The following is a 22066-nucleotide window of genomic DNA, read 5'->3' as shown; positions in this document are numbered from 1 at the left end:
CGGCGGATCAAGTGGCCGACAAAAAGTCAACGCCTTCTGCAAGGCCGAGCAATAGATATGGCACGTCCTTAGATATTCAGCAACCGACCTTCTCCCCAGTTTGGAAAAAAAATAAGGTTTCGCTTCTGCATGGTAAATTACGGAAATGCCGTGAGCCTGCTTAATAAAGCACTTATTTCTCCCAAGGTATCTATTTTTATTTTTCCTCCCTCGCGCATAGATCTATGAACAAAAAGCAAGCTCTGTGATTGGTTGGAGCGTCAGATGCTTCCTCGCTCCCGCTTGATTGGCTACAGCGAATCAATCGCGTTTCCAATCCCGCCAATCAAGAAAAAGGGTGCCAACTTTTGATTGTCGCGCAGGAGAAGCTCGCGCCCGCCACCTTCTCTCGCCTCTTTCCTGTAGGTTCCAGCGGGAAGGTTGGCGCCACTCCTGGTGGGGTTCGTCAGGATCCCGCGGTTCTTCGACGGGCTGGCAGCTCTGAAGCCCACGTCCACGGTGGGTCCCGGATGACTTGCGTCTTGGCCAGCTTGCACCCTCGCTCAGCTTCTGTTTGTTTTTATCCGCCTGTGGCTAAAGTGAATTTTAGTATAAAGATAATCCCACTGGTCAAATCCAGTAACAAGTTAGCCTTACTGAAGAACGGTTCTTAAATCCCGGCTCAAAATGTTTTGGGAGTGGCTGTATTACTGCGACTGGCATAATGCAAAACTAATCTATAATCATGTTGATTGTCTCCTTTCAGAATACACTATCTATCTATCTATCTATCTATCTATCTATCTATCTATCTATCTATCTATCTATCTATCTATATCATCTATCTATCTATCATCTATCCTTCCTTCCTTCCTTCCTTCCTTCCTTCCTTCCTTCCTTCCTTCCATCCATCCATCCATCCATCCATCCATCCATCCATCCATCCATTTCCAGTGCAGACCTAGAATTTAAAATTCCCGTTGGAGTCACGTTTAAGTCTTTTAAAAATTTGATTGCTGCGTGACTTTGTAAGATAGTGTTGTTTTGGTAGAATATGAAAATATTTATTGTAAAACATTTTTGTATAAATTTTAAATGTAGTTAAATAATTATATAAACACTATAGGTTTTTTTATTTTTGTATTTGATATTTTTCATGTCAGTTTAAGAAAAACAGTAAATGTTATGCGGAGAACAAAAATGATATTTATGTTTATGAAAGGATCAAATGGGAAACTTCTAATTCAGATATGTTTGGTGCTATCAGATCTGGGATGTAAAAATCTGAATGACTTCCAGATACCAGCAAAGAATTAGTATACTATATCTCTTTTCTACTATTTTGTGAGTCTGAATTTTTATTTTGTCAAACTCAGAAGTAAAATTCTGATATATTGTTATGTGCATAAAATACAAAAACAAACAAACAATGTGATTAGAATTAAAAATTAATACGGTAAAGTGTCATCCATGTAAATAATTTATAAATTATTTTAATGGTATGTTGATATCTGGTATTTTGGTAAATGGATCTCCACTGAACTTGTACAAGATCATAGCTTGTACACATGCAAGAACACCTAAAGATGTTACTATTTATAATATTGAGAAAGTGAATCTAAGAGACTGGATCAAAGCATCATTCCAAACTAGCCATCTTGCATCCAGAGATGGACATATTGAGTAATCCAAATATAATTCATAAGTTTCATTCCAGCACAGGAGGAATGACATGGAAGGTTTTGCAATTTCCCCCTGTGTGAGAAATTCCACATTTTCATTTAATCCATAGTCAAGCTTTGGCCTGACCAATAAATGTATATATTGCACTGGAAAATTCAACAAACAAAGGTTCTTGTGATTTCTGGAATAGTTTCCCATTGATTCCCACTCAATTTTTCCACTGCAATTTTTTTCCCCTAAGTCGGTATCTCATGATTCTGTCACAAACATTTTGGGAAAGTTTAAGAAATATGATTTATGTATGTATGAATATTAGACTATATGGGAAAATGCATACAGTATATAGGCAAACATTTCTTGTAACTTTAAATCAGTCTCATTTTCCTAGCATTACATTCTGTTGTTCACAATAGAATATCACAAGCTGCTTTGCATTATGTTTATAAATTGTTTACTGGCACTAAACTGAAACTAAATATGTTGTAAAGGTTAATCTAAAATACATATTTTTCCTTGCAGCTAAAGTAAATTGTTACTGAACTCTTCTGGCATGTTCATCAATTTTACTTTGTGTCTGTCTTAATAGATTACACTATTCTTTAAATGTCTCTGCTATTGAATCTCTTACGGCAATTGCTGGAGTATTATGGTGTGGTCCCAGAACTGGTAAGAGAGATATATCTGAATAACAAATATGTGTTTGCATGATTTTTTTATTTTAAAGGGCCTACAATATACAGTTCCATACCACTTTCTCTTGTCTTCTGAGAATTTCAGCCTATTTCTTTACAAATTGTTTTAAGTTTTAACGGTGCTGAAAAGTGACTTACAAACTCCTTGCACATAATCATACCAGTGTCTCCATGGTTACATGAACAAAATTCATGCTCTTGGCATGTATTTACTATGGTTGCAGTGTCCCAAGTTGATGTGATCTCCATTTGCAACTTTCTTTAGCTTCTGAAAGACAAAGTCAATGTGGGAAGCCAGATTCATTTAATGACCGCAACAAAAAAAGGTAAAATTGGGCATGACTTAACAACCACCTGACTTAGTGATAGAAGGTCCCAATTGTGATGGAATAGGATTGGGGGTGTATCTTTCAAATTGATTGGCTGTTAATAGCCATGAACCGAGTGTCACATATTTCTGAAGCTAAATTTACTTTAATCATGCTGCAAATGAAAACGAGAAGTGGTAAGAAATTACAACCTTGGTAGACACATATTTACATTATTTCGAAGCAGCTGCCTGCTATGTTTTACTATAGATAATTTTACATTATAATTTTTATATCTCTTCATTTTAAATAACATACCTGTTGAAGTGTTTTTTGCAGCCGACTTATGGTAGCTCTAAAGTTACAAAAATTGTACCAACAGAAGTTTCCATTTGGAACGAAGTCACTTATTTTGTTATTATTTTTCTCCCAATTCAGGCCTTGCAAAGGTGTAAATTGTATCTAAATGGCTTTGTTCGTATGACTGGATCTCGTCTTTCTTCAAATACCTTTTCAAGAACATACTTCCAAGAATTATGTATCATTTCCAGGAATTGTTTGGTGAGGTCCTCAATGCTTTCCCCCCCTTTTATTCCTAGAGGTTATATAGATATTTGTATATTGATTGCATCCATTCCATTACATATTACCTTTTCAGCCTTAGATAGATTGCTTTCTTCATTGGTCATTGCTATTAATAGGGAACAAAAACATACTGACATTTACCTAGCATCTCCAGTAACAGAATTCTACCCTGTTAGAGAGGTGGTGGTGGTGGGGGAAGATAGTTTAATCTGTACTCACAATCTGTACCTCTATAAAACTGGAAGTTCCTATAGGATACTATGGAAGATGGCACAGGCTATAAATTACCACCCCTTTCCATTCACAGGGCTTTCTGGTATCTTTCACAGAATCTTTTGCAAGCAGAACTTGAATCTAGCTTTTATAAAGTGACGTTTTTTTAAAAAATTAATAATTCAGAAAATACAGGTAGTCCTTGACTTATAGTGACCGTTCGAAGTTACAATGATGCTTTTTAACGACCATTTACTTACGACCATTGCAGCATCCCCAACCATTTTGGTCATGTGATCAAAATTCAGATGCTTGTCAATTGACTCATATTTATGACGGTTGCAGTATCCCGAGGTTTTACGATCACCTTTTGTGATCTTCTGACAAGCAAAGTCAATGGGAAAGTCAGATTCACTTAACTGTGTTACTAACTTAAAAACTACAATGATTCATTTAACAACTGTGGCAAGAAAGATCGTAAAATGGGGGCAAAACTCACTTAACAACAGTGTCTCACTTAGCAACATAAATTTTGGACACAATTGTGGTCGTAAGTTGAAAACTACCTGTACTACATTTTAAATAATTATAAGTCACATTTTCCTTACAGTTTCAGATATACCGAGATTTAGTTGATATATCATTAAAATAGTCAATTAACTTTTGTTTGATTTTTTTTTTCATTTAAAAATGTTTCCATTTAACTTCAACAAGCTTCTCAACCCTTAGATATCCTGGATTTCAGAAGGAAAAAGCTACGGACCTACCCGAAGTTTTGTTCGTAGATTGGGAGCATGTCTTAAATTAATTCCTTTTTCAAGACCTCACTTTCAGGTATATGAGTTATTTGCTAAGGGTAAAATTAATAATTTGATAATTTATATATTTTTCAATATTGCTATATATAGCATTTAGTAATAGAGAAAACATATAGCATAAATTTGTCATTTGGGAAAAAGATGCACATGAATTAATAGAAATGCATTTTAAATAAGAGTGGCCACTGTAAAATAATAAGTAAAAGAGATTTAAATTTATATGTCATAGTCACCTAGATTTCTTATGAATATATAATTGAAATATCAAAATAGATAATTGCAGTTTACAAAAACTGAATTTCAGACGATGAATGAATTATTAACATTATTAACATTAAATTAGCCTCTTGCTACCTTGAATAATGTTTGAATGCAATTTGTTAAAATTTGTAATACCTAATATATATTTTGTTGTGTGCTGCTACTATTGTACTTCAGCTGAAAAATGTTGCAACTGTCATTAAAAATGAATCGGAAAACATATTACCTTGTCATCTTAGTTTTCATTCTGAGGGAGATTAATAAGGCTTTTAATCATTGTATCCTAAATATCTTTATAAATTATACAGGAAATCTTACTTTAGGTAGCTCCTTTCCTAAAAATAGATGAGTAGAATTTTGGAAGAGTTAAAATTTTTGGAGGATTGGTATTATTACTATTAAATAATACTAATAAGCAGTATATCTTAATTCTTTTGTTTACTCTTATCAGAAGTACTTGCAGGGGACATGAGGAGGGGTAGAAATAACAAAGAACAGGTGGTTCTTGCTTAATGACCACTCATTCAGTGACCGTTTGAATGCATTTTTGTACTTACAATGGTTGTAGTATCTCTAAAATCATATGATTGCAACCCAGACATTCAGCACCCAGCTTGCCATTATGATGTTGCAGTGTCATGTGGTCATATGATCCCCATTTGCAACCTTATCTACCAGGTTCCTACAAGTACTGTAAGTTCAGTGGGAAAGCTGGCAGGAGATCACAAATAACGGCCAGAATTTCTATCACTAAAATGTGTTGTCATGTGATGTCATGATTTACAACCAATAGCCTCCCACCGGCCGGTTCGCTCCCACAGAGAGGGCCTCCTCAGGGTGCCGTCGGCCAGACAATGCCGGCTGACGACCCCCAGGAGGAGAGCCTTCTCTGTGGTGGCACCTACCCTATGGAACAATCTACCCCCAGAGATACGAGTGATCTCCGACCTCCGGATTTTTCGTCGGGCCCTAAAAACTTATTTTTTTTCAGTTAGCCGGTCTGTCCTGATTTTAGGGTTAGTTTTAAATTTTTAATATTTATTTTAAATTGACAAGTTTTAAATTATGGGCCAAATTTATAAATTATTTTAACTTTATTTTTTAACCGTGATGTTTGTATAGATGTTTCTTATCTGGCTGTTCACCGCCCTGAGTCCGAAAGGAGAAGGGCGGTATAGAAATTTGAATAAATAAATAAATAAATAAAATAAAAAAACAATTGTTTATATAAAAGTGTGTTTGTGATGCTTTAGCTGGTCCAAAATCTGAAGTCTTTAGAGGAACAATACAGCATCGTTAATTCTGTTCAACCGTCTCTTGCCGATGCCTTGTGGATAGTAGATGAAGACAGAAATCCATGCACTAAATTCAGGCAAGTAAAACCAACTAGACTTTTTCAAGCATTGTCAGGTGAAAGCCCAAAGATAACCCAGTAAAATCCAATTTATTCCAATCCTGTTTTTGCTTATACCTAATGGGCAGAATCTTGCCAAACTACAACTATAATCCTCTATCCTGATAGAGTTATCCTGAGGGATTCCAGAATGTGGCTTCCCTGAACCTCTTCTCCCCTTTCCCCATTCATTTTGGGATTACACATTCTCCTAATCCGGGTTTCTCTCTGATGGAATTTACTGCCTCCCACCCCCCACTGCCCCCCCGGAGAGCTGTGTGCTGCCAAGACTCCCCTTCACTGATTCTCCAGGTGCATCTTCTATCAGTGGCATATCTATCAGTTAATCACTATCTTTATTCAGTCAGTGACTAGCGATATGCCATAATTAAGAAAATAAAAATAGTAACATAGGGCTTAACCCTGTAAAATTACAGTGCTATAGGGAATTGGGAAGATTTAAATAAATAAGATAGCCAATCATAATTAACTCTTACTGTTGATTAAGTATCTGTATTTTTGAAATGGAATTGTTTTACGCATACTGTCATCAGTTTATGGAGTTTGAAAAATCAGTGCAATGCAAACTACAGAAGCACTGATGCTATAAAAAGTACATTTGCTATTCTTTTCGGAGTGCTATTTATAGCCAATTATTTAGGATAAACTCTTCTGAATTTAGTGCTACTTCTGTGAATATATGATTGTATTGTAGACATTTCAGTTTAAATGTTAGGCATGCGCGAGTTCGCTTTATTCCAAATGTCTTGGCTTTTTGAATGCTTACACAGTGGTATCCTGATATTTTCTAGATTTGAGGAATGGAGAGGGGTTGCCACTCCATCTGTACTTCCTTTGCCAATTTCTTCAAAAGAAAAAAGTGAAAAAACAACTGTTGCGGGTGAAGATGCATTCCAAAAAATTCATGTTCTTGAAAATGAATTAGCACATCTTCGTAAACAGATTGCTGCAATTTTGGCAGCAGACAGGGCAGTAAATGATCAATCCCGTAAGTCTGTCTATGTGGATCCGAATGAATGTGTTTCTGTGTTTCTCTTGTTCCTAATGATACTAAATCATATTGCCATCTGACGACAACTTTTATATAGAAAATTGTCTTGCTTATAATTGCTTCGGGTTATGTTTGCACTTAAGATTTACTCGTTTTACCAGCAACAGTAAGGAAAGATGAGCCCAGATTCTTTCTAAACATAAACATCTAATTAATTTACTGGCATGGGGGGATGGTGGGAGTTTGAGTTTGAATCTAAAGAATTGCACATTTATTTCTACTTATTTTTAAGAGATTTGAATTAGTTTCTAAGATCGCAATGTGCCACTTGACATATTTCTTTTGAAACTGAGGAAGTGTTTTTAAACAGATGGCATGGAAATTTCTTTTCAGAGGAAAAAAATGAGTTCTCAAATTTTGTGTTTTATTATTAATAAGAATGTTAAAGAAATGTAGCCCAGGGTGAGAGATGGGATCAAAATTATCTAATGATCCTTGTTAATTAGTATCAAGACCACTCTGATGTGGTCTTGCTTTCCTTTCTTTTGATTTCATTAGCTCCTTTCTGATTATCCATGCTTTCTGGTTTTCAAATGTAGCACTGTTCTAAAATAAGCAGTCATTATCTGCTATTTACATTTATCCATCAACACTGCAGATGCCTATTTTAATATTAGCTCTTTTTTCTAATTGTTTAATAGCTTCAGATATTGGGATTTCGTCAAACACTCCTAATTGTTTCCTGCAGCCAGGAATGTTTTCTACACCAGCTCCTACTTCTCTTTGTAATGTAATCATACCTCCACCTCCAGCACTGCCACCTTCGTTTGGGTTAAAATCTGATTTTGATTCCCATAATTCGGCAGTTCAGCTTATTAAGCAACGTCGGGCTATAAAGACTGAAAGGATTAAAGATAAGGCTGAACTTCAGCAAGTCAAAGCTATTCCTGATATGATGGATGTTCTCAAGGATATAAATAATGTTAAACTCAGAGCTGTTGAGAAGTAAGTTGAACAAAATGGGAATTCTTTTTTTTTTCTTTTTTTAAAAGTGCTACGACAAACTTACAAAACTGTACATGGCTCAACTTTTACTTATCTGCACTCTCCCATGAGAACCAGCCCAGATATTTCAGTCTAACCAAGGAAAAAAAGTGTGTGTCACTTTAAAGGAATAAAGGAGCCTGAGACTCTGTCACTGCCTTTCATTGGCTGTCCTGATCCTTAGGAATGGCAATTGATTCTCACCCTGACTGCTTCCCCATGTTGTTTAGGCCACAATTTTGCCTTGGTTTCATTACAGCTTGGTTGGGTTAATTTGATTTTGTTTTTATTAGTTTGTGGGCCTTTCATTTTTATGCCTTTGATTATTGTAATTTGTTCTTGTCTATTGTCCTTGTACATTGACAAGAGTCCTTAGGGATTTAGTAGTTTATAAAAGTAATAAATAAATTCCAGTCTTGCAACGAATATTCCTTTCTGGAATAGGTTTACTTGGAAGAGCTAGGAGATTAGTTCTTGCTTTCAAACTGTATGGAGAGTCCTCGAATTATGACCGGTTGCTTAATGGTTGTTTGAAGTTACTACAAATTTGGAAAAAAAGCTACTTAAAATCTGGCCTTGAAGTTACAACTGCTACACCACCCTTAAGGCCTTGTGATTGAGCACTTGTCAACCAGCTTAAAGTAGCCGCCAAAATTGTGGAAACAATTTTGGGAAAAGTGTATTTTCTAAAACTAGCTAATAACACCACTTTTTTGGGGAGTAGTGCCATAAAATTATATATCAATGGAAAGGTAATTTAATCAAGAATGTAATGCAATAACTTTTATGAAGGATTTGCTATTAGAATAGCAGTTACAGTATAAAGAAGAAAAGTGAAACACATAGAAAAAATGAGCTATAGAAAAATTATCACCATAGAAAAAATGAGCTATAGAAAAATTATCACGTCAGTTAATACTTAGTTGGATAACCTTTAGCATGAATTACGGCCTTACAACACCTTCCTATGGAGTGAACCAAATCTTTTAGTTCTGCAGCTGTTATAATGTGAAACCAAGATTGAATGATTGTTTCTATTAACTGGGTTTTATTGCTGGGTCGCTTCTGAATAACAAGTTTCTTTAGTCAGCTCCATAGATTTTCAGTTGGGTTAAGGTCTGGGCTATTCCCAGGCCATTCCAGCAATGGAATATGATTATCTTGAAACTCCCCCCAAAAATGGTGTTATTAGCCATCAAACCTCAAAAATACACTTTTCCGAAAAGGTTTCCACAATTTTGGCTACTGTATATTTATGACTGGTAGCAGTTTCTTGCAATCACACACTCATTTTTTGTGACTTTTTTGCCATTTTCTAGCATAAAACCCTATTGGATGAATTAGATTTGGACATTCAGCCACACAATTCATTTAACAAACAAGCGATTCACTTTATAACCAGTGTAAAATCGACTCCAGTCACATGGTAACTCACGACTGCAATGACTTACGATAAAAATTCCAGGGTCAGCTGTGGGTTGTAAAATGAGGAGTACCTGTAAGAGTAAAAAGTAGCAGAGCACAGTTTAAACATCAGAGGACTGACTGCTCTATAGCTGCCTGGAAAATAAAATAAAAACAAAATATTGCTACAGTTCATAGGGCAATCAAAGGTCCTTTAGAAAGGAGGATGCTGAATACATTAGAACAAAAGCGGATTAGAAAATATAACACACGTTTTAATTTTTCAACAGCAATGTCTTGCATTAGAAATTGCAAATGTTCTGCTTTTCTTTCTCCAGATCTCCTGGAGGGACACCTCTACCCAAAAGAAATAAAATAAAGCCATCTCAGTGGGACCCAGCAGCTTTAATAGCAGAAGCTCTTAAAGAGAAATTTGCATCACAAAGCGATGATTCATTTGACAAAGAGAACAGTTCTTATGGTGCTTCACCATTTTCTAGTCCAGATACTCCAATGGTATGTGTGTGTGTGTAGACTGGTTGTCTCAATAGAAAAACACTTAATCTCTCCCCTGGCTCAAGCTGATGAAGGGAGGAGAACTTGTGGTTCAGAGGTTAATACAACTGCCTCACATGCAGGCAGCCCAAGTTCGAATTCAAGTAAGGGTATGGCTAGCTGATGAGAGCTAAATAGCTTGAAATAGATCTATACTAGTCTTTCTTTATTTCTTTATCAGTGAAATATAAATTTATATATATAGTTCTTTTCTTAGTTCTTTTTTCATTTGAATTTTTTTTTTCATTTGATTTATATGCCGCCCTTCTCCGAAGACTCAGGGCGGCTTACAATGCGTTAAGCAATAATTAAGATTCATAATCATATACTATAGAGACAAAAATATTCTGGGAATGAAAAATTGAGATGAATATTATATAGATAATCCAGGGATAGAACTTAATGACCACAGCTGTAGTTGTATTATTGTATTCCATGAAACATGGAATATAGGGGAGCTGTTCACAGCTCTACCATTTGGAATGGTAGTTCAGAGTCTAGAATTATTGTACTTTCTCACAGTGCTCTGAATAGGAAACTTGGATTTCCCGCTGTCTCTAGTCTTTTTTGTAATGCTTGATGATGGATGCTTTTTATATGCTCTGTAAAGTTTAATACAGATAGTCCATCATTTAGTGACCACAATTGGGACGTCAACTTTTTTGCTCAGCAAAGTGGTTGCTATGTGAAAAATCACATGACTTCAACTGCTTTCCAGCTTAAAGCTGACAGTACTAATTGGTTTCACACCTTCAGTTTTTATTTGCTCCTAACCACTTCCCTGGTCTTTGGAATGCTCACCCTGGCACAGACCATTAGCAAGAAGGGAATTAATGTTTGTATTTATATTTATACATATTTATATTTATTGCGGAAGAAGGGATTATGAGAGAGTAAGCAGGCACACAATGGAGAATACACATTGAAAGCCATGTGCTTTTTGCAGGCAGCTGCAAGGGCGCTGTGCGAACAGCTTGGTGTATTTCCCATTGTGTGCCTTTTATCCTGTCTTTTCTAAGTTTTCTGTTCTGTTGGGAGTTAGTGGATGGGTCAGACACAGGAAAGATTGCCTATAGAAATCACTTGCTTTCCTTCCACATCTTGGAGAGTGGAGAGATTGGAAAGGAAGAGATTATAAGTGAGTAAAGCACACAAAGCACACCGAGTTATTTATATAGCATGTTAGTGGCTGCCAGCATCAGCCCCTGGATTTCAATATATATTCCTCATTGTGTGCCTGCTTACTCTCTTGTAATCTCTTCTCTCCAATCTCTGCTCTACAAGAGGTGAGGGAGAAAAATAACAGGTCAGGAGTAGACCCAATATTGACTAATAGCGATCATGTGATTGAGTTACAGCACCATAGTGAAATGCCTTTCTAAAAGGCTTTTTATCACATGTTGTTTAATGTAGACAACTAACTGTGATAAGTTACATCAATTCAGTTTATGACTGGCTTTGGTGGATAAATGACAGTAGGAATTAGAAGGAATTTGATCAATACAGGATTTGAGAGCAATATTACACATTGATTTTGGTCCTGTTTGTGTGAGCACTTTTGGAAGATATTGAGTACATTTCTTTGTTGATGATTGTGGTTCCTCAGAGCTTTCTTTTGTCCTTTTTGGCATTCAAAGGCCCCTGATTTTCAGATATATAAAGTTCTAAGGTTAGACACCATCACAATGCTTGTGATAACCAGCCCTGTCTTATCAGTGTATGAAATCTGTGATGAATTGAGATAAACAGACTAATAGGCGAGAGATATTACTTGTTCTGAGAAGTAAGAACCAAGAAAAATTGGTTTTACAACTTCTGCATGAATTGTTCTTTTTAGGGTATAGATTTGATGCTCGGTTAAGTGAACCTTTGCTCTCTTTTAGCTGGTATCCATGTAGCACTCTTCCTAGACTCAGGAAAAAGTTTCTACTGTGATCCTTGTCTTAATCATTTCCCATTTAGACCACTATTGTGGATCCTACATGGTTCTGCCAACGAAGTTGTAAATAAGGTAAACTAAGGTAACAACTCAATTGCTGACAATATTACGTAAATCACACATCAATTCCATTGGCTTCCATTCTATTTCAATACATGCGGAAAATGGTAGTATAGGTTTTTTCGTTGAATTTAATTATATTGTCCGCTTTTAAAAATGAGTTATTTATTCTTACTTTAGCTTTAGTATATTTTAATTTACTAATCTTTTAATTTGTATGTCACCTTGAATCAAAAAGCAATACAATTGTGAATAAAATGTTTTTTGATTACAGGTTGACTGTCACATTTTGAAACCAAGCATGAAGCAGAGACTTAACAAAACTGAGAAACTAACAAATGTATCATCTTCAAAAACAAAACTTCATGTATAGCCACGATGTTGATCTTGTGTGACCAGCTGTGACTATTACGACTACTATTCTTTGATTACATTGTACAAAGGCTTATAAAACTAATTGGTCTGAATTGTGCTAATGGAGTGTTTACATGAATCTTTTTATTGTATTTTTTATTAGCTATAAATCTCTACAGTTTTTTAATATCAGTTTTATGATATTGGTTGCAAAGTGTTAGTCAGATGAGTAATGTGTAAAAAGATAGTAATAGGGAAACAAAATATAAATAGAGGGAAAAGTTACATTTTAACCTAGTTTAAACAAAAAATACTATATTGTTTAAAAATGACACCTTCCTAAAAAGAATGTTATTTCCTTGATATATGGAGTCTTTCTAAGTTTCCCTAACTGATGCTTACAGCATTTGCTTCCTCTTGTATATACTGTATTTTTCGGACTATAAGACGCATTCTCCCCCCCCTCCCCCCCCCAAAAATGGGTGGAAATGTCTGTGCGTTTTAAAGAGTGAATACGGTTCTGTTTTTGGCCTCCCAAACCCTTTGCACGTCCGTTTTTGCCCTCCCCGGTGTCCAAAAGCACTCTGCACTCTCCAGAGGCCTCCACGTGTCCCGTTTTTGCCCTCCCTGGCAGCTGGGAGGCTGAAAACAGGACACGGAGGGTTTGGGAGGCCCGTTTTTGGCCTGCAGAGTGCTTCTGGATGCCAGGGAGGGCAAAAAATGGGATGCGGAGAGGCCAAAAATGATTTTTTTTCTTGTTTTCCTTCTCTAAACCTATGTGCATCTTATAGTCTGATGCGTTTTATAGTCCAAAAAATACGGCAAGTTGTAAACTGCAATTGGGTGGAAGATTATGAAGAAACATTGGGAAGTATATTGATATTTGACATTCATGATATAAAAGTTACTAATATGACTTCTTAGTATCTCTGTAAATTTACCCTCTAAATTAGCTTTTTAAATGTATGTGCAGACCATTATACCTCTTCATAGCTTAAATGTATCAAGTTTCACAGTTCTTGTATGTTTGTCAAAGTTCATGCAGGGTCATAAACTCTCATTAATAATTAGCCCCTTGTCTTGTAATGCCCAGATGCTAAACATAGGGGAGTCATCTAAAATTAGTTCACACATCTCCACAAATAGTTAAATCAGCTTTGTCTGAGCTGGTTCCAGAAGCATTAGGCAGCATTGGCTGCGAATCCCAAGACTTAAATGTTGCCTATTGTAAATGTATGTTTACCATTTCTGCTGGTATGTTCTCATTTTTATAGTTATTTTCAACTTCGTTCTCAGCAGTGATCCTTTTAACTGGATAACTTTGATAACAAGAATAAACCTAACTGAAGATAATTGGTTTCCTTATCAAATATGTAGGTGCTTCTTTATGGCAGTAACTCATACTTCGCTGTTGTATGTTGTTGCAGGCTTCTCTCTTGGGTGGGAAATAGTTCTGCACTGATATTTGCAGAGATGTACAAGGAAAGGTTAGCAATTATTTGTAATTTGCATTGGGATGTTTCAACATTGACATCAGGTTATTACTAAACAATGTACTACAATTTAATCAGCACTGAACTAATATATTTAAGTGCCTTCCTTAGTAGTTCAGTCTTTAATTTAATTTAAAGTGGCTTGTACGTAGCTTTTTTATTTTTAAAAGTGGGCTGTGCCAAATGGTTACCCTTGCTAGAAGAAAATAACTATATGATTTAAGTGTATGATTTAGAAATTTATTCAGCTTAGTAAGCTACTTTCTTATTTTCCAGAATGATAACATGATATATATCAGAACATTTTCTTCTACCTATAGAAAAACTTGAATGCTGTTTCTTTCAGGAAAAGACAATGTCTAATTATTATTTTTGAAAAAAAGAACAGCGCTGACATAGAAAAGGGAGGATGAAGCTTGAACTTTTGCCTGCTAAATCCCTTTGAAGTTTGGATCTCCTTGGAGATGAAGTGGGGGGGGGAACATTCCTGTGAACTGACAGGAAAAGAAATCAGGAGAGTGACTTGGAAGATAGCCAATGAGAAGCAGAGAATTGGGGATCGGAAAGGGAGGGATTGGGGGGCAAAGGTCAGTACTGACCGCGCAGAGTCATGATCCGGTTGCTGTACTCGAATAAAGAGAAAATTTCCTTAAAGATTGGCAGTTTGGAAGGTCATTTATTTTGAGGTAGCATCAAAGCTTGACAATTGGATAAGTTGAAACATAACATGTTCGACTTCTGCATGGTTGCATGTATTGTGTCACTGATTTTTTCTCACTGTCTAATAATGATTTTTAAGACGCAAGTTGCATATTGCAGTTTTGCATATATTCATTGTGGTTCAAATCTTAATAACAGAACACTACAGAAAATGTCTGCTGTGATCTAAACTCAGAATTTAATTTTGTCTTAAGTGCTCAACTATTGCAACATTCCGTATACAAGGAATGGATTCATAACAAGAAATAATAGGGATGGATTTTTAGTAGGATTCTGGCTTTTGATGGTTTTTATCAATAACATTTTGTATGCTTCTGGCTTAAACTTATTATGCACAATGAACAGGATACAGGATACATTCCCATCACTCACCTGAAGTATTTATTTCTTTTAGACACCTTTTCAGAGTCTTTAGAACAAGCATCTATGAAGATTCTCAGTCATTCAGGTCATGGCTGCCCCAAAAGTGCTTTTTTCAAAAGGCAACTGGACTTTCTGGTTTTTCTTTGAAGACATTTCGCTTCCCATCCAAGAAGCTTCTTCAGCTTGTTCTTCACAGCTCCTTCAGAGCTGAAGAAGCTTCTTGGCTGAGAAGCAAAACATCTTCAAAGAAAAACCAGAAAGTCCAGTTGCCTCTTTAGAACGAGTAGCACATTTCCAGTAATGTGTTATCTCATGCAAATAACCACTAGAGGGCAGTAACACACTATCTGCAAACAGTTGTGTCCTCTGTAGAGATCCCTTCTCAAAGCTGTTCATTCCCAGTTTCTAGGCCTAGGCTACATCTACACTAGGTGTGCAGGTAATTTGGTTATATAGTTAGTACATATATTATACTTTGAATTTTGGTGGACTGTTCTGCCTCAATATTAGTCCCTCATTTCATTTCCTCCGCCAAATCCTGATTGATGCTATTGCTCAGTCTAAATATCCCTAAGTGGCTGATGGTGCAATTTGCTTTGGGTCAAAGCAAACTTTCTATTTGTTCCTAACTGTATTGTGAGTCAGTTTTTCTTTGCTCAGGATGCTTCCTGTCCTATCTCTATTCCCTTTACTATTTTGCCTATGGACACAAGTATCTGTGGAATGAAACTTGGGCCATCCTGGGCCATACAGCTGCTAGGTATGTTATATGGAAAAAATATAGTTTGGAACACATATTAGTCCATAGGACCAAAATAAATAACAATAACAGCTGGAATAGAAGTACAGTGCTGCTCTTCAGACTTACGTAGACGTTAAATATGATTCATACATACAATTATACAGGTAGTTCTTGACTTACAACCACAATTAATTCCATAATTTCTGTTGCTAAGTGAAACATTTGTTAACTGAGTTTTCCCCATTTTATAATCTTTCTTGCCACAGTTATTAAGTGAATCCCTGCAGTGCAGTTGATAAATAACAAATTGGTTAAGTGAATCTGATTTCCTCATGGACTTTGCTTGTCAGACAGTTGCAAAAGGGGATCCCGTGACCTCACGACACTGCCCCCGTCATAAATATGAACCAGTTGCCAAGCATGTGAATTTTGATAATGTGACCGTGGAGATGTTGCAATGGTCGTAAGTGTGAAAAACGGTCATAACTCACTTTTTTCAGTGCCATTGTAACTTTGATTAGTCATTAAACAAACTGTTGTAAATTAAGGACTATCTGTTATAGAAAAGAGTGAAAAATTGGATACCTAATTTGAAATTTACTCGTAGGTGTAAAGCCCTTCAGAAGCCTTGAAGTTGAAGCTCTTCATCGCTATAGGAAGAGCCATGGTGGAATGCAATTGTGTAGAAAGATTTCCCATGGCAATCTGGTAGAAGGCAAGCTATACTTCGCACAAACAGCATTTGGAAGGGATGAAAATTCTCCTATAGCTTCAAATACCAAGTTTAGGAAAGCAGAAAGCAAAGGTCTTTTTAAATGTAAGACATCACCTGCAGGTACATATGCACCACATTACTGGGGTTCTTATATGGTTTTTATAGTTATTTCTTGAATGGTATTGTTTAGTGTTTAATAAAAGTTTTTTAATTGGTGTGAGCTGCCCAGAGTCACATATTTGAGATGGGCAGCTATATAAAATAGAACAAAAAATTCCTTGGTTTGACATAAATAGTACTATATTTAAAAAGTCTCAAATATCCCTTTAGTTCTTAGTACCACTGCTAAGCAGCCATAGCATTTCACACAAGCCTGAACTTGACTATAATACTAAGCCTTAAGGTGGTTTTCCAGTGTGTGTGTATATTTGCTTTAATACGCCTGAACCCACCTTGGCCATGTAATTTGATCACATTATGTTCCACAAAGCATGTCCTTAAAATTGTGATACGCTGATAGCGGCAAATTAGCACAGGGTAATTATATTTTATTATTGTCCTGACTTAATTCTAGTTTCTTTTGAGTTTCTATTGCTGCCATTCATAGGACTACAGCAAAAACAAACCAAGCAACCAGAATCATGTTTACAGATTAATATGGTTTTTCTCTAGAGTTCCCTAGCTACCCTTCCTTTTCCTGTTCATCTCCTTGTTGACAAAACCTCCCTTGCCTGCCAGCTTGCCTAGTTTTGTAGCAGCCTCGGAAAGTGAGAAAAGTCTTAAAAGGCTATTTACTTAATAAGTGTTAATTTTTTTTTAGAAAAACTGTACTTGTACTTTATTTTGCACTTGTTATATATTAGTCACCCATATTTGTATTCATCCACCTTCATTCATTGCTTACAAATTCTCAATTCTATCCTTATTTTATGATACATGCAGTATTTTTAAGCCCATTACATGAAGCTTAGGTTTATCTGTCGCCTGACACACCCCACTCCCTCTTCCATATAACAAACTGGGCAGGAACAGGCTCTTAAAAATGTCATCCTTTTTTTTTTTTTTTTTTTTGACAAACATTCAATTGTAGCAACTGGCCTCACAGCCACTAACTTTCTATCTATATTTGCTTAACTTAAAATTTCTCCATCCAGCTCTGCTGTCTTGAAGTATTTGCTAAGCATTGCATTTATTCTCATGCATGGCCATCATAGACCATTTTTATTCCATTCACTGACCAACCTTTCTTTCTATCTGTGTACGAAAGCATTCCATAATTCCCACTTACTCATTTTATTATACTTTCTTTAAATCAGATGTCAAAAGCTCAAAGCATTACGGACAAGTTAATTAGGCCAAAGACTACAGTAATAATATTAAAGTCTCCAGTGAGTAAAAAATGAAGAGTATTACGGGATGTTATTAATCATAGTTTTTTTTAAGTAGTTTTACTTCTCTGGCAGCATTAACTAAAGCACCAATTTTGGGTTTGTTGCCAAATAACAAAATCATTAAATCCAATTATGTGAAATTTGGCAACCACTTGTTAAGAGGCAACCATGCCTAATAATTATGTTCATTCTGGATAACAGCTACCAATATTAGCTGTTCCCTTTAAAGGAGAAAAGCCTCGTTTTATTATTTTGGTATGAGTCACTCATAAAAAGCTATAATTTTTGCAAATTTAGCTCAGTTTCAAATTGCATTTGATGGAAAGCAGGCTAAATGATTTTAAAATGTTGCGTGACAGGAAGAAGTGTTTTCTTGTTTTCCAGGTATATTGAAAGAGAAACCCTTGGAAGCTTGGAATTTCAAATAAAGGTTAACAGTTCTTATTACATTTTGATCTGCCAGTGTGTTGGGGCTGCTTATTTTGGGATGTATTCTACTTGCCTATATGGATTTATCTGCTGTCAGCAGACCCTTTTTGGACATAAGGTTTTACCGCTAGTGGTGGCCAAAAAAAGGAAAAAGAGCCAAGTTACGATTTGAGCAAACCTGTTTATCCCTCACATCTCTAATAATATATTTAGTTATAAGATTTTCATCCCATCTTTATTACTTTATAAAGTAATAAGTAAAATAAATAAAGTAAAAGAAACTGAGCTAAATTTGCAAAAATTATTAAAAAATTTGTAAGTGACTCAAAGCAGTGAACATACATGATAATCCAATCTACCCCACAGAAAGTAACATTTCTGTGAGGTGGATTGTATTTTAAAAAAAGTAATTTGCCCGAAGTCACCCAACTGGCTTTCATGCCTAAGAAGGACTAGAACTCACAGCACCTTAACCAAACTGGCTGGCTGGTCCATCAAATATAAAGAATGTGAAGATGTTTATGTAAGGTCCCTGAGGTTTAAAAAGTGTGTAAAGAGAAGGCTGCATTAAAAGAACTGAGAAGCTAAAAGTTACTTTTCTATTACCAATTTGGCACATCTTCATAATTGATGCTGCCTAATGATGGGAATATGCGTATGCTGCAAATATCAAGATTTACAGTGGCTTGAAATACACTGCATTAAGAGTAAGAAATTAAGATATTCTAAATAATATCAATGTAATTCATAAGCAAAACACTATATTCTGCTATAGATATAGATAAAAGTGCCAATGGCATGCAATCATTCTCTTTAGGCCATTCAGAAAAGTTAATTTTTGGGACTTCAGAGGCAGCATGGCAGACATATTGCTTTTTGTGGAGCCGATGAAGATGGCTGAAATAGGAGCTGGTGAAGGGATCGGCTCCTTGGAACTTGGACTAAGGAGAAAAGAAAACCCATGTTTAAGCTCTGTAAAGATTCTCCCTCCGAAGAGATTGCTAATGTCCAGTGGGTTTGAGAGGTCTGGTGAAATATTTGCCTAAGCCACCCTTGGTGCTTTTTAAAGAGACATTGTGTTTGCTTACTTCCTCTCTCAATTACTTTTGAAAGCTACTTATTACTTATTTCTTTGGAGTTAAAGTTTTGAAAAACAAGTTATATTACACTGAAAGACTTTCTTTCCATCCTGGATGAAAGAAGCTCTGAGTAAGTTTAAGGATTAACAAGAGAAATTTTAATTTTTAGAAAACAAAAAGCGGGACTAGAATGTTGATTTTGGAAAGTCAAGGGGCTAAATGAACTTGAAAGAATATTTCTGGTATTTAAGGTTTATAAAATAGTGTATGAAGTTTTTGAAATTAATGGTAACAAATCCTCTCATGAGAAAATTTTGCTGACTGGAAAATAAATAGATGATAAGAAGGGATATGAAGGCTGGCTACAGGGAACCAGGAACTGCAAAGGATTACTGTAGAACAGGCCCTTCAAAATAATGGAACAAAACTATTTGACTGTAGAACAAATTAAGGCTTTTCGGAAACAATTTACTCAGAAACTACTTATAAGATTGTGTGGCACTATAGAGAGAAAATAGAAGAAGAATAGATTCTAATAGATATTGGATAAAACATCCTGATTTAAATATGGATTTGGAATTTAAAACTGATTGAACTATAAAAATGATATGGAAAAAGATGTTAGGACTTTGTCCTACATCTTAATTTGTTCTACACTCAAATAGTGTTGTTCCGTTATTTTGAAGGGTCTGTTTTCCTCTAACAGTACAGTAATCTTTTGCAGTTCCTGGTTCCCTGTAGCCAGCCTTCATATCCCTTTTTATCATCTATTTATTTTCCAGTTAGCAAAATTTTCTCATGAGAGAATTTGTTACCATTAATTTCAAAAACTTCATACACTATTTTATAAATCTTAAATACCAGAAATATTTTTTCAAGTTCATTTAGCCCCTTGACTTTATAGATAGATAGATACATAGATACATAGATACATAGATACATAGATACATAGAGATAGATAGATAGATAGATAGATAGATAGATAGATAGATAGATAGATAGATAGATAGATAGATGATAGATACATAGATAGAGATAGATAGATAGATAGATGATAGATACATAGATACATAGATAGAGATAGATAGATAGATAGATAGATAGATAGATAGATAGATAGATAGATGATAGATAGATAGATGATAGATTTCTTTTATGTTTTTTTTAAAGAAAATGACAAGCTTGGATTATAAAATTGATTTTTTTATTACGATTCAAATTTATGACTGATTGATATTTTTTTGTAATTTGATTATTGATAAGGGATTATTGATGGAAAGAAGATATTTTTTTTTAATTTTAAAAACAAAGTTTATTGAGTTTAAAAATTTTAAAACACAAAAATATACAAATTTTTCTCAATCATAAAATTACATATACAATACACAACCCCACAAACAAACTAAATATATGTAATTGTATGTATATACATATATAGACAGTGATTTATTTCCTCTTCTATCTACCTGATGGTGCTTATTTGTTACATTTGATTTTTCCTAAATTTGGTCTTTACTCTTTTTTCTTTTGATTTATCCACTTATACCATCTATTCCATACTTTAAAATATTTTGAGTCTTCCTCATCTTTTAATTTTAAGGTTAGTTTATCCATTTCTGCACATGCGTAAATTTTTTGAATTATCTCCTGGTCTGTTGGCAAGCGATCTGTTTTCCACAATTGTGCTAGTGCCAGTCTTGCCGCTGTAATTATATGTAGTGTTAAGTATTTTATGTCCTGTCTAATGTTCCCTTTAATCATGCCTAATAAAAAAATTTCTGGTTCTGATTCAGTTTCTTGGTCTGTTATTTCTACTATCCATGTTTTTATTTTCCTCCAATATTTCTTGATTTCTGGGCAAAGCCACCAAGTATGGAAGAAAGTACCTTGAGCTTGTTTACATTTCCAACAAACTGGATTTACATTCGGGTACATTTTCGCTAGCCTCGAAGGAGCTAGATACCATCTGTACCACATTTTATAATGGTTCTCCTTATATGCTACTGATTTTGTCATACTATAATTGTTTTCCCATGCCCTTTCCCATTCTTCTAGCTGTATACTGTGCCCAATGTTCCTTGCCCAAGCTATCATCTGTCCTTTAACCAGTTCTTCTGCCAAATCAAATTCTAGTAGGTATTTGTAAATTTTTGAAATTGATTTTTCTTCTTTGGATTCTAATAATTTGTATAATCGGTTTGGTTTTGGATCTATTCCTCCCTCCTCTTGATCTTTCCTATATCTTGTTTTAATTTGTGAATAGGGCCACCAGTCTATTAATATTCCTTGTTCTTTAAGTTCCTCTCTTGTTTTCAATATTCCTTGTGAGTCTAGTATCTCTCTGTATCTTAACAGTTTTTGTTTGGATAATGTTGTGGGGTATGTTATTGCTTCTATTGTTGATAACCAACCGGGTACTTTCATGTAATGTTTACTTTTAGTTTCTTGCCACGTACCAATTAATGATTTCCTAATGACATGATTATTGAAATGTTTGTATATTTTATTTCTAGGGCTCCATAAAAAGGCATGCCATCCCTTCATTAAATTGTGGCCTTCTAACTGTAATAATCTTTGATTTTCCAATGTTACCCATTCTCTAATCCATGTTAAGCTTGAAGCTTTATAATATTTCTCCCATGCCGGAAATCCAAATCCACCTCTAATTTTATCATCTTGTAATATACTTAATTTAATTCTTGATTTTTTCCCCTCCCACACAAAATTAGTAGTTATTTTGTCCAAATTAATAAAGAATTTCTTGTCTAATTTTATTGGGATTGTTTGGAATAAATAAAGGAGTCTTGGCAATATATTTGATTTTATCGCTGCAA

General features: G+C 35.1%; 1 protein-coding gene across 1 annotated transcript; it reads left to right on the top strand.

Annotated features, from left to right (window-relative positions):
• The first annotated feature begins 308 nt into the window (after window positions 1–308).
• MTFR2 (mitochondrial fission regulator 2) lies at window positions 309–14447 on the top strand. The gene is made up of 9 exons (XM_034418866.3): window positions 309–498; window positions 2249–2328; window positions 3101–3223; window positions 4190–4294; window positions 5793–5911; window positions 6745–6941; window positions 7646–7949; window positions 9731–9908; window positions 12221–14447. Exons 2-9 carry the CDS (start codon window positions 2266–2268, stop codon window positions 12317–12319), a joined length of 1188 nt encoding a protein of 395 aa, XP_034274757.2. The 5' UTR covers window positions 309–498; window positions 2249–2265; the 3' UTR covers window positions 12320–14447.
• The last annotated feature ends 7619 nt before the right edge of the window (window positions 14448–22066 follow it).

Source organism: Pantherophis guttatus, chromosome 1 (assembly GCF_059756535.1).
Source record: "Pantherophis guttatus breed Tessera chromosome 1, ASM5975653v1, whole genome shotgun sequence".
NCBI lineage: Eukaryota > Metazoa > Chordata > Lepidosauria > Squamata > Colubridae > Pantherophis > Pantherophis guttatus.
The sequence above is the reverse complement of the archived record's forward strand: the minus strand, read 5'-3'. Positions and strand labels throughout refer to the sequence as shown.

Excerpts from the sequence above, each read along its gene's own strand:
- MTFR2 (XM_034418866.3), top strand. The coding sequence starts at position 2,266 with ATGTCTCTGCTATTGAATCTCTTACGGCAATTGCTGGAGTATTATGGT. Across the intron at positions 4,295-5,792 it reads TTTCAAGACCTCACTTTCAG|CTGGTCCAAAATCTGAAGTC; the intron begins GTATATGAGTTA and ends GTGATGCTTTAG. Across the intron at positions 6,942-7,645 it reads GGCAGTAAATGATCAATCCC|CTTCAGATATTGGGATTTCG; the intron begins GTAAGTCTGTCT and ends ATTGTTTAATAG.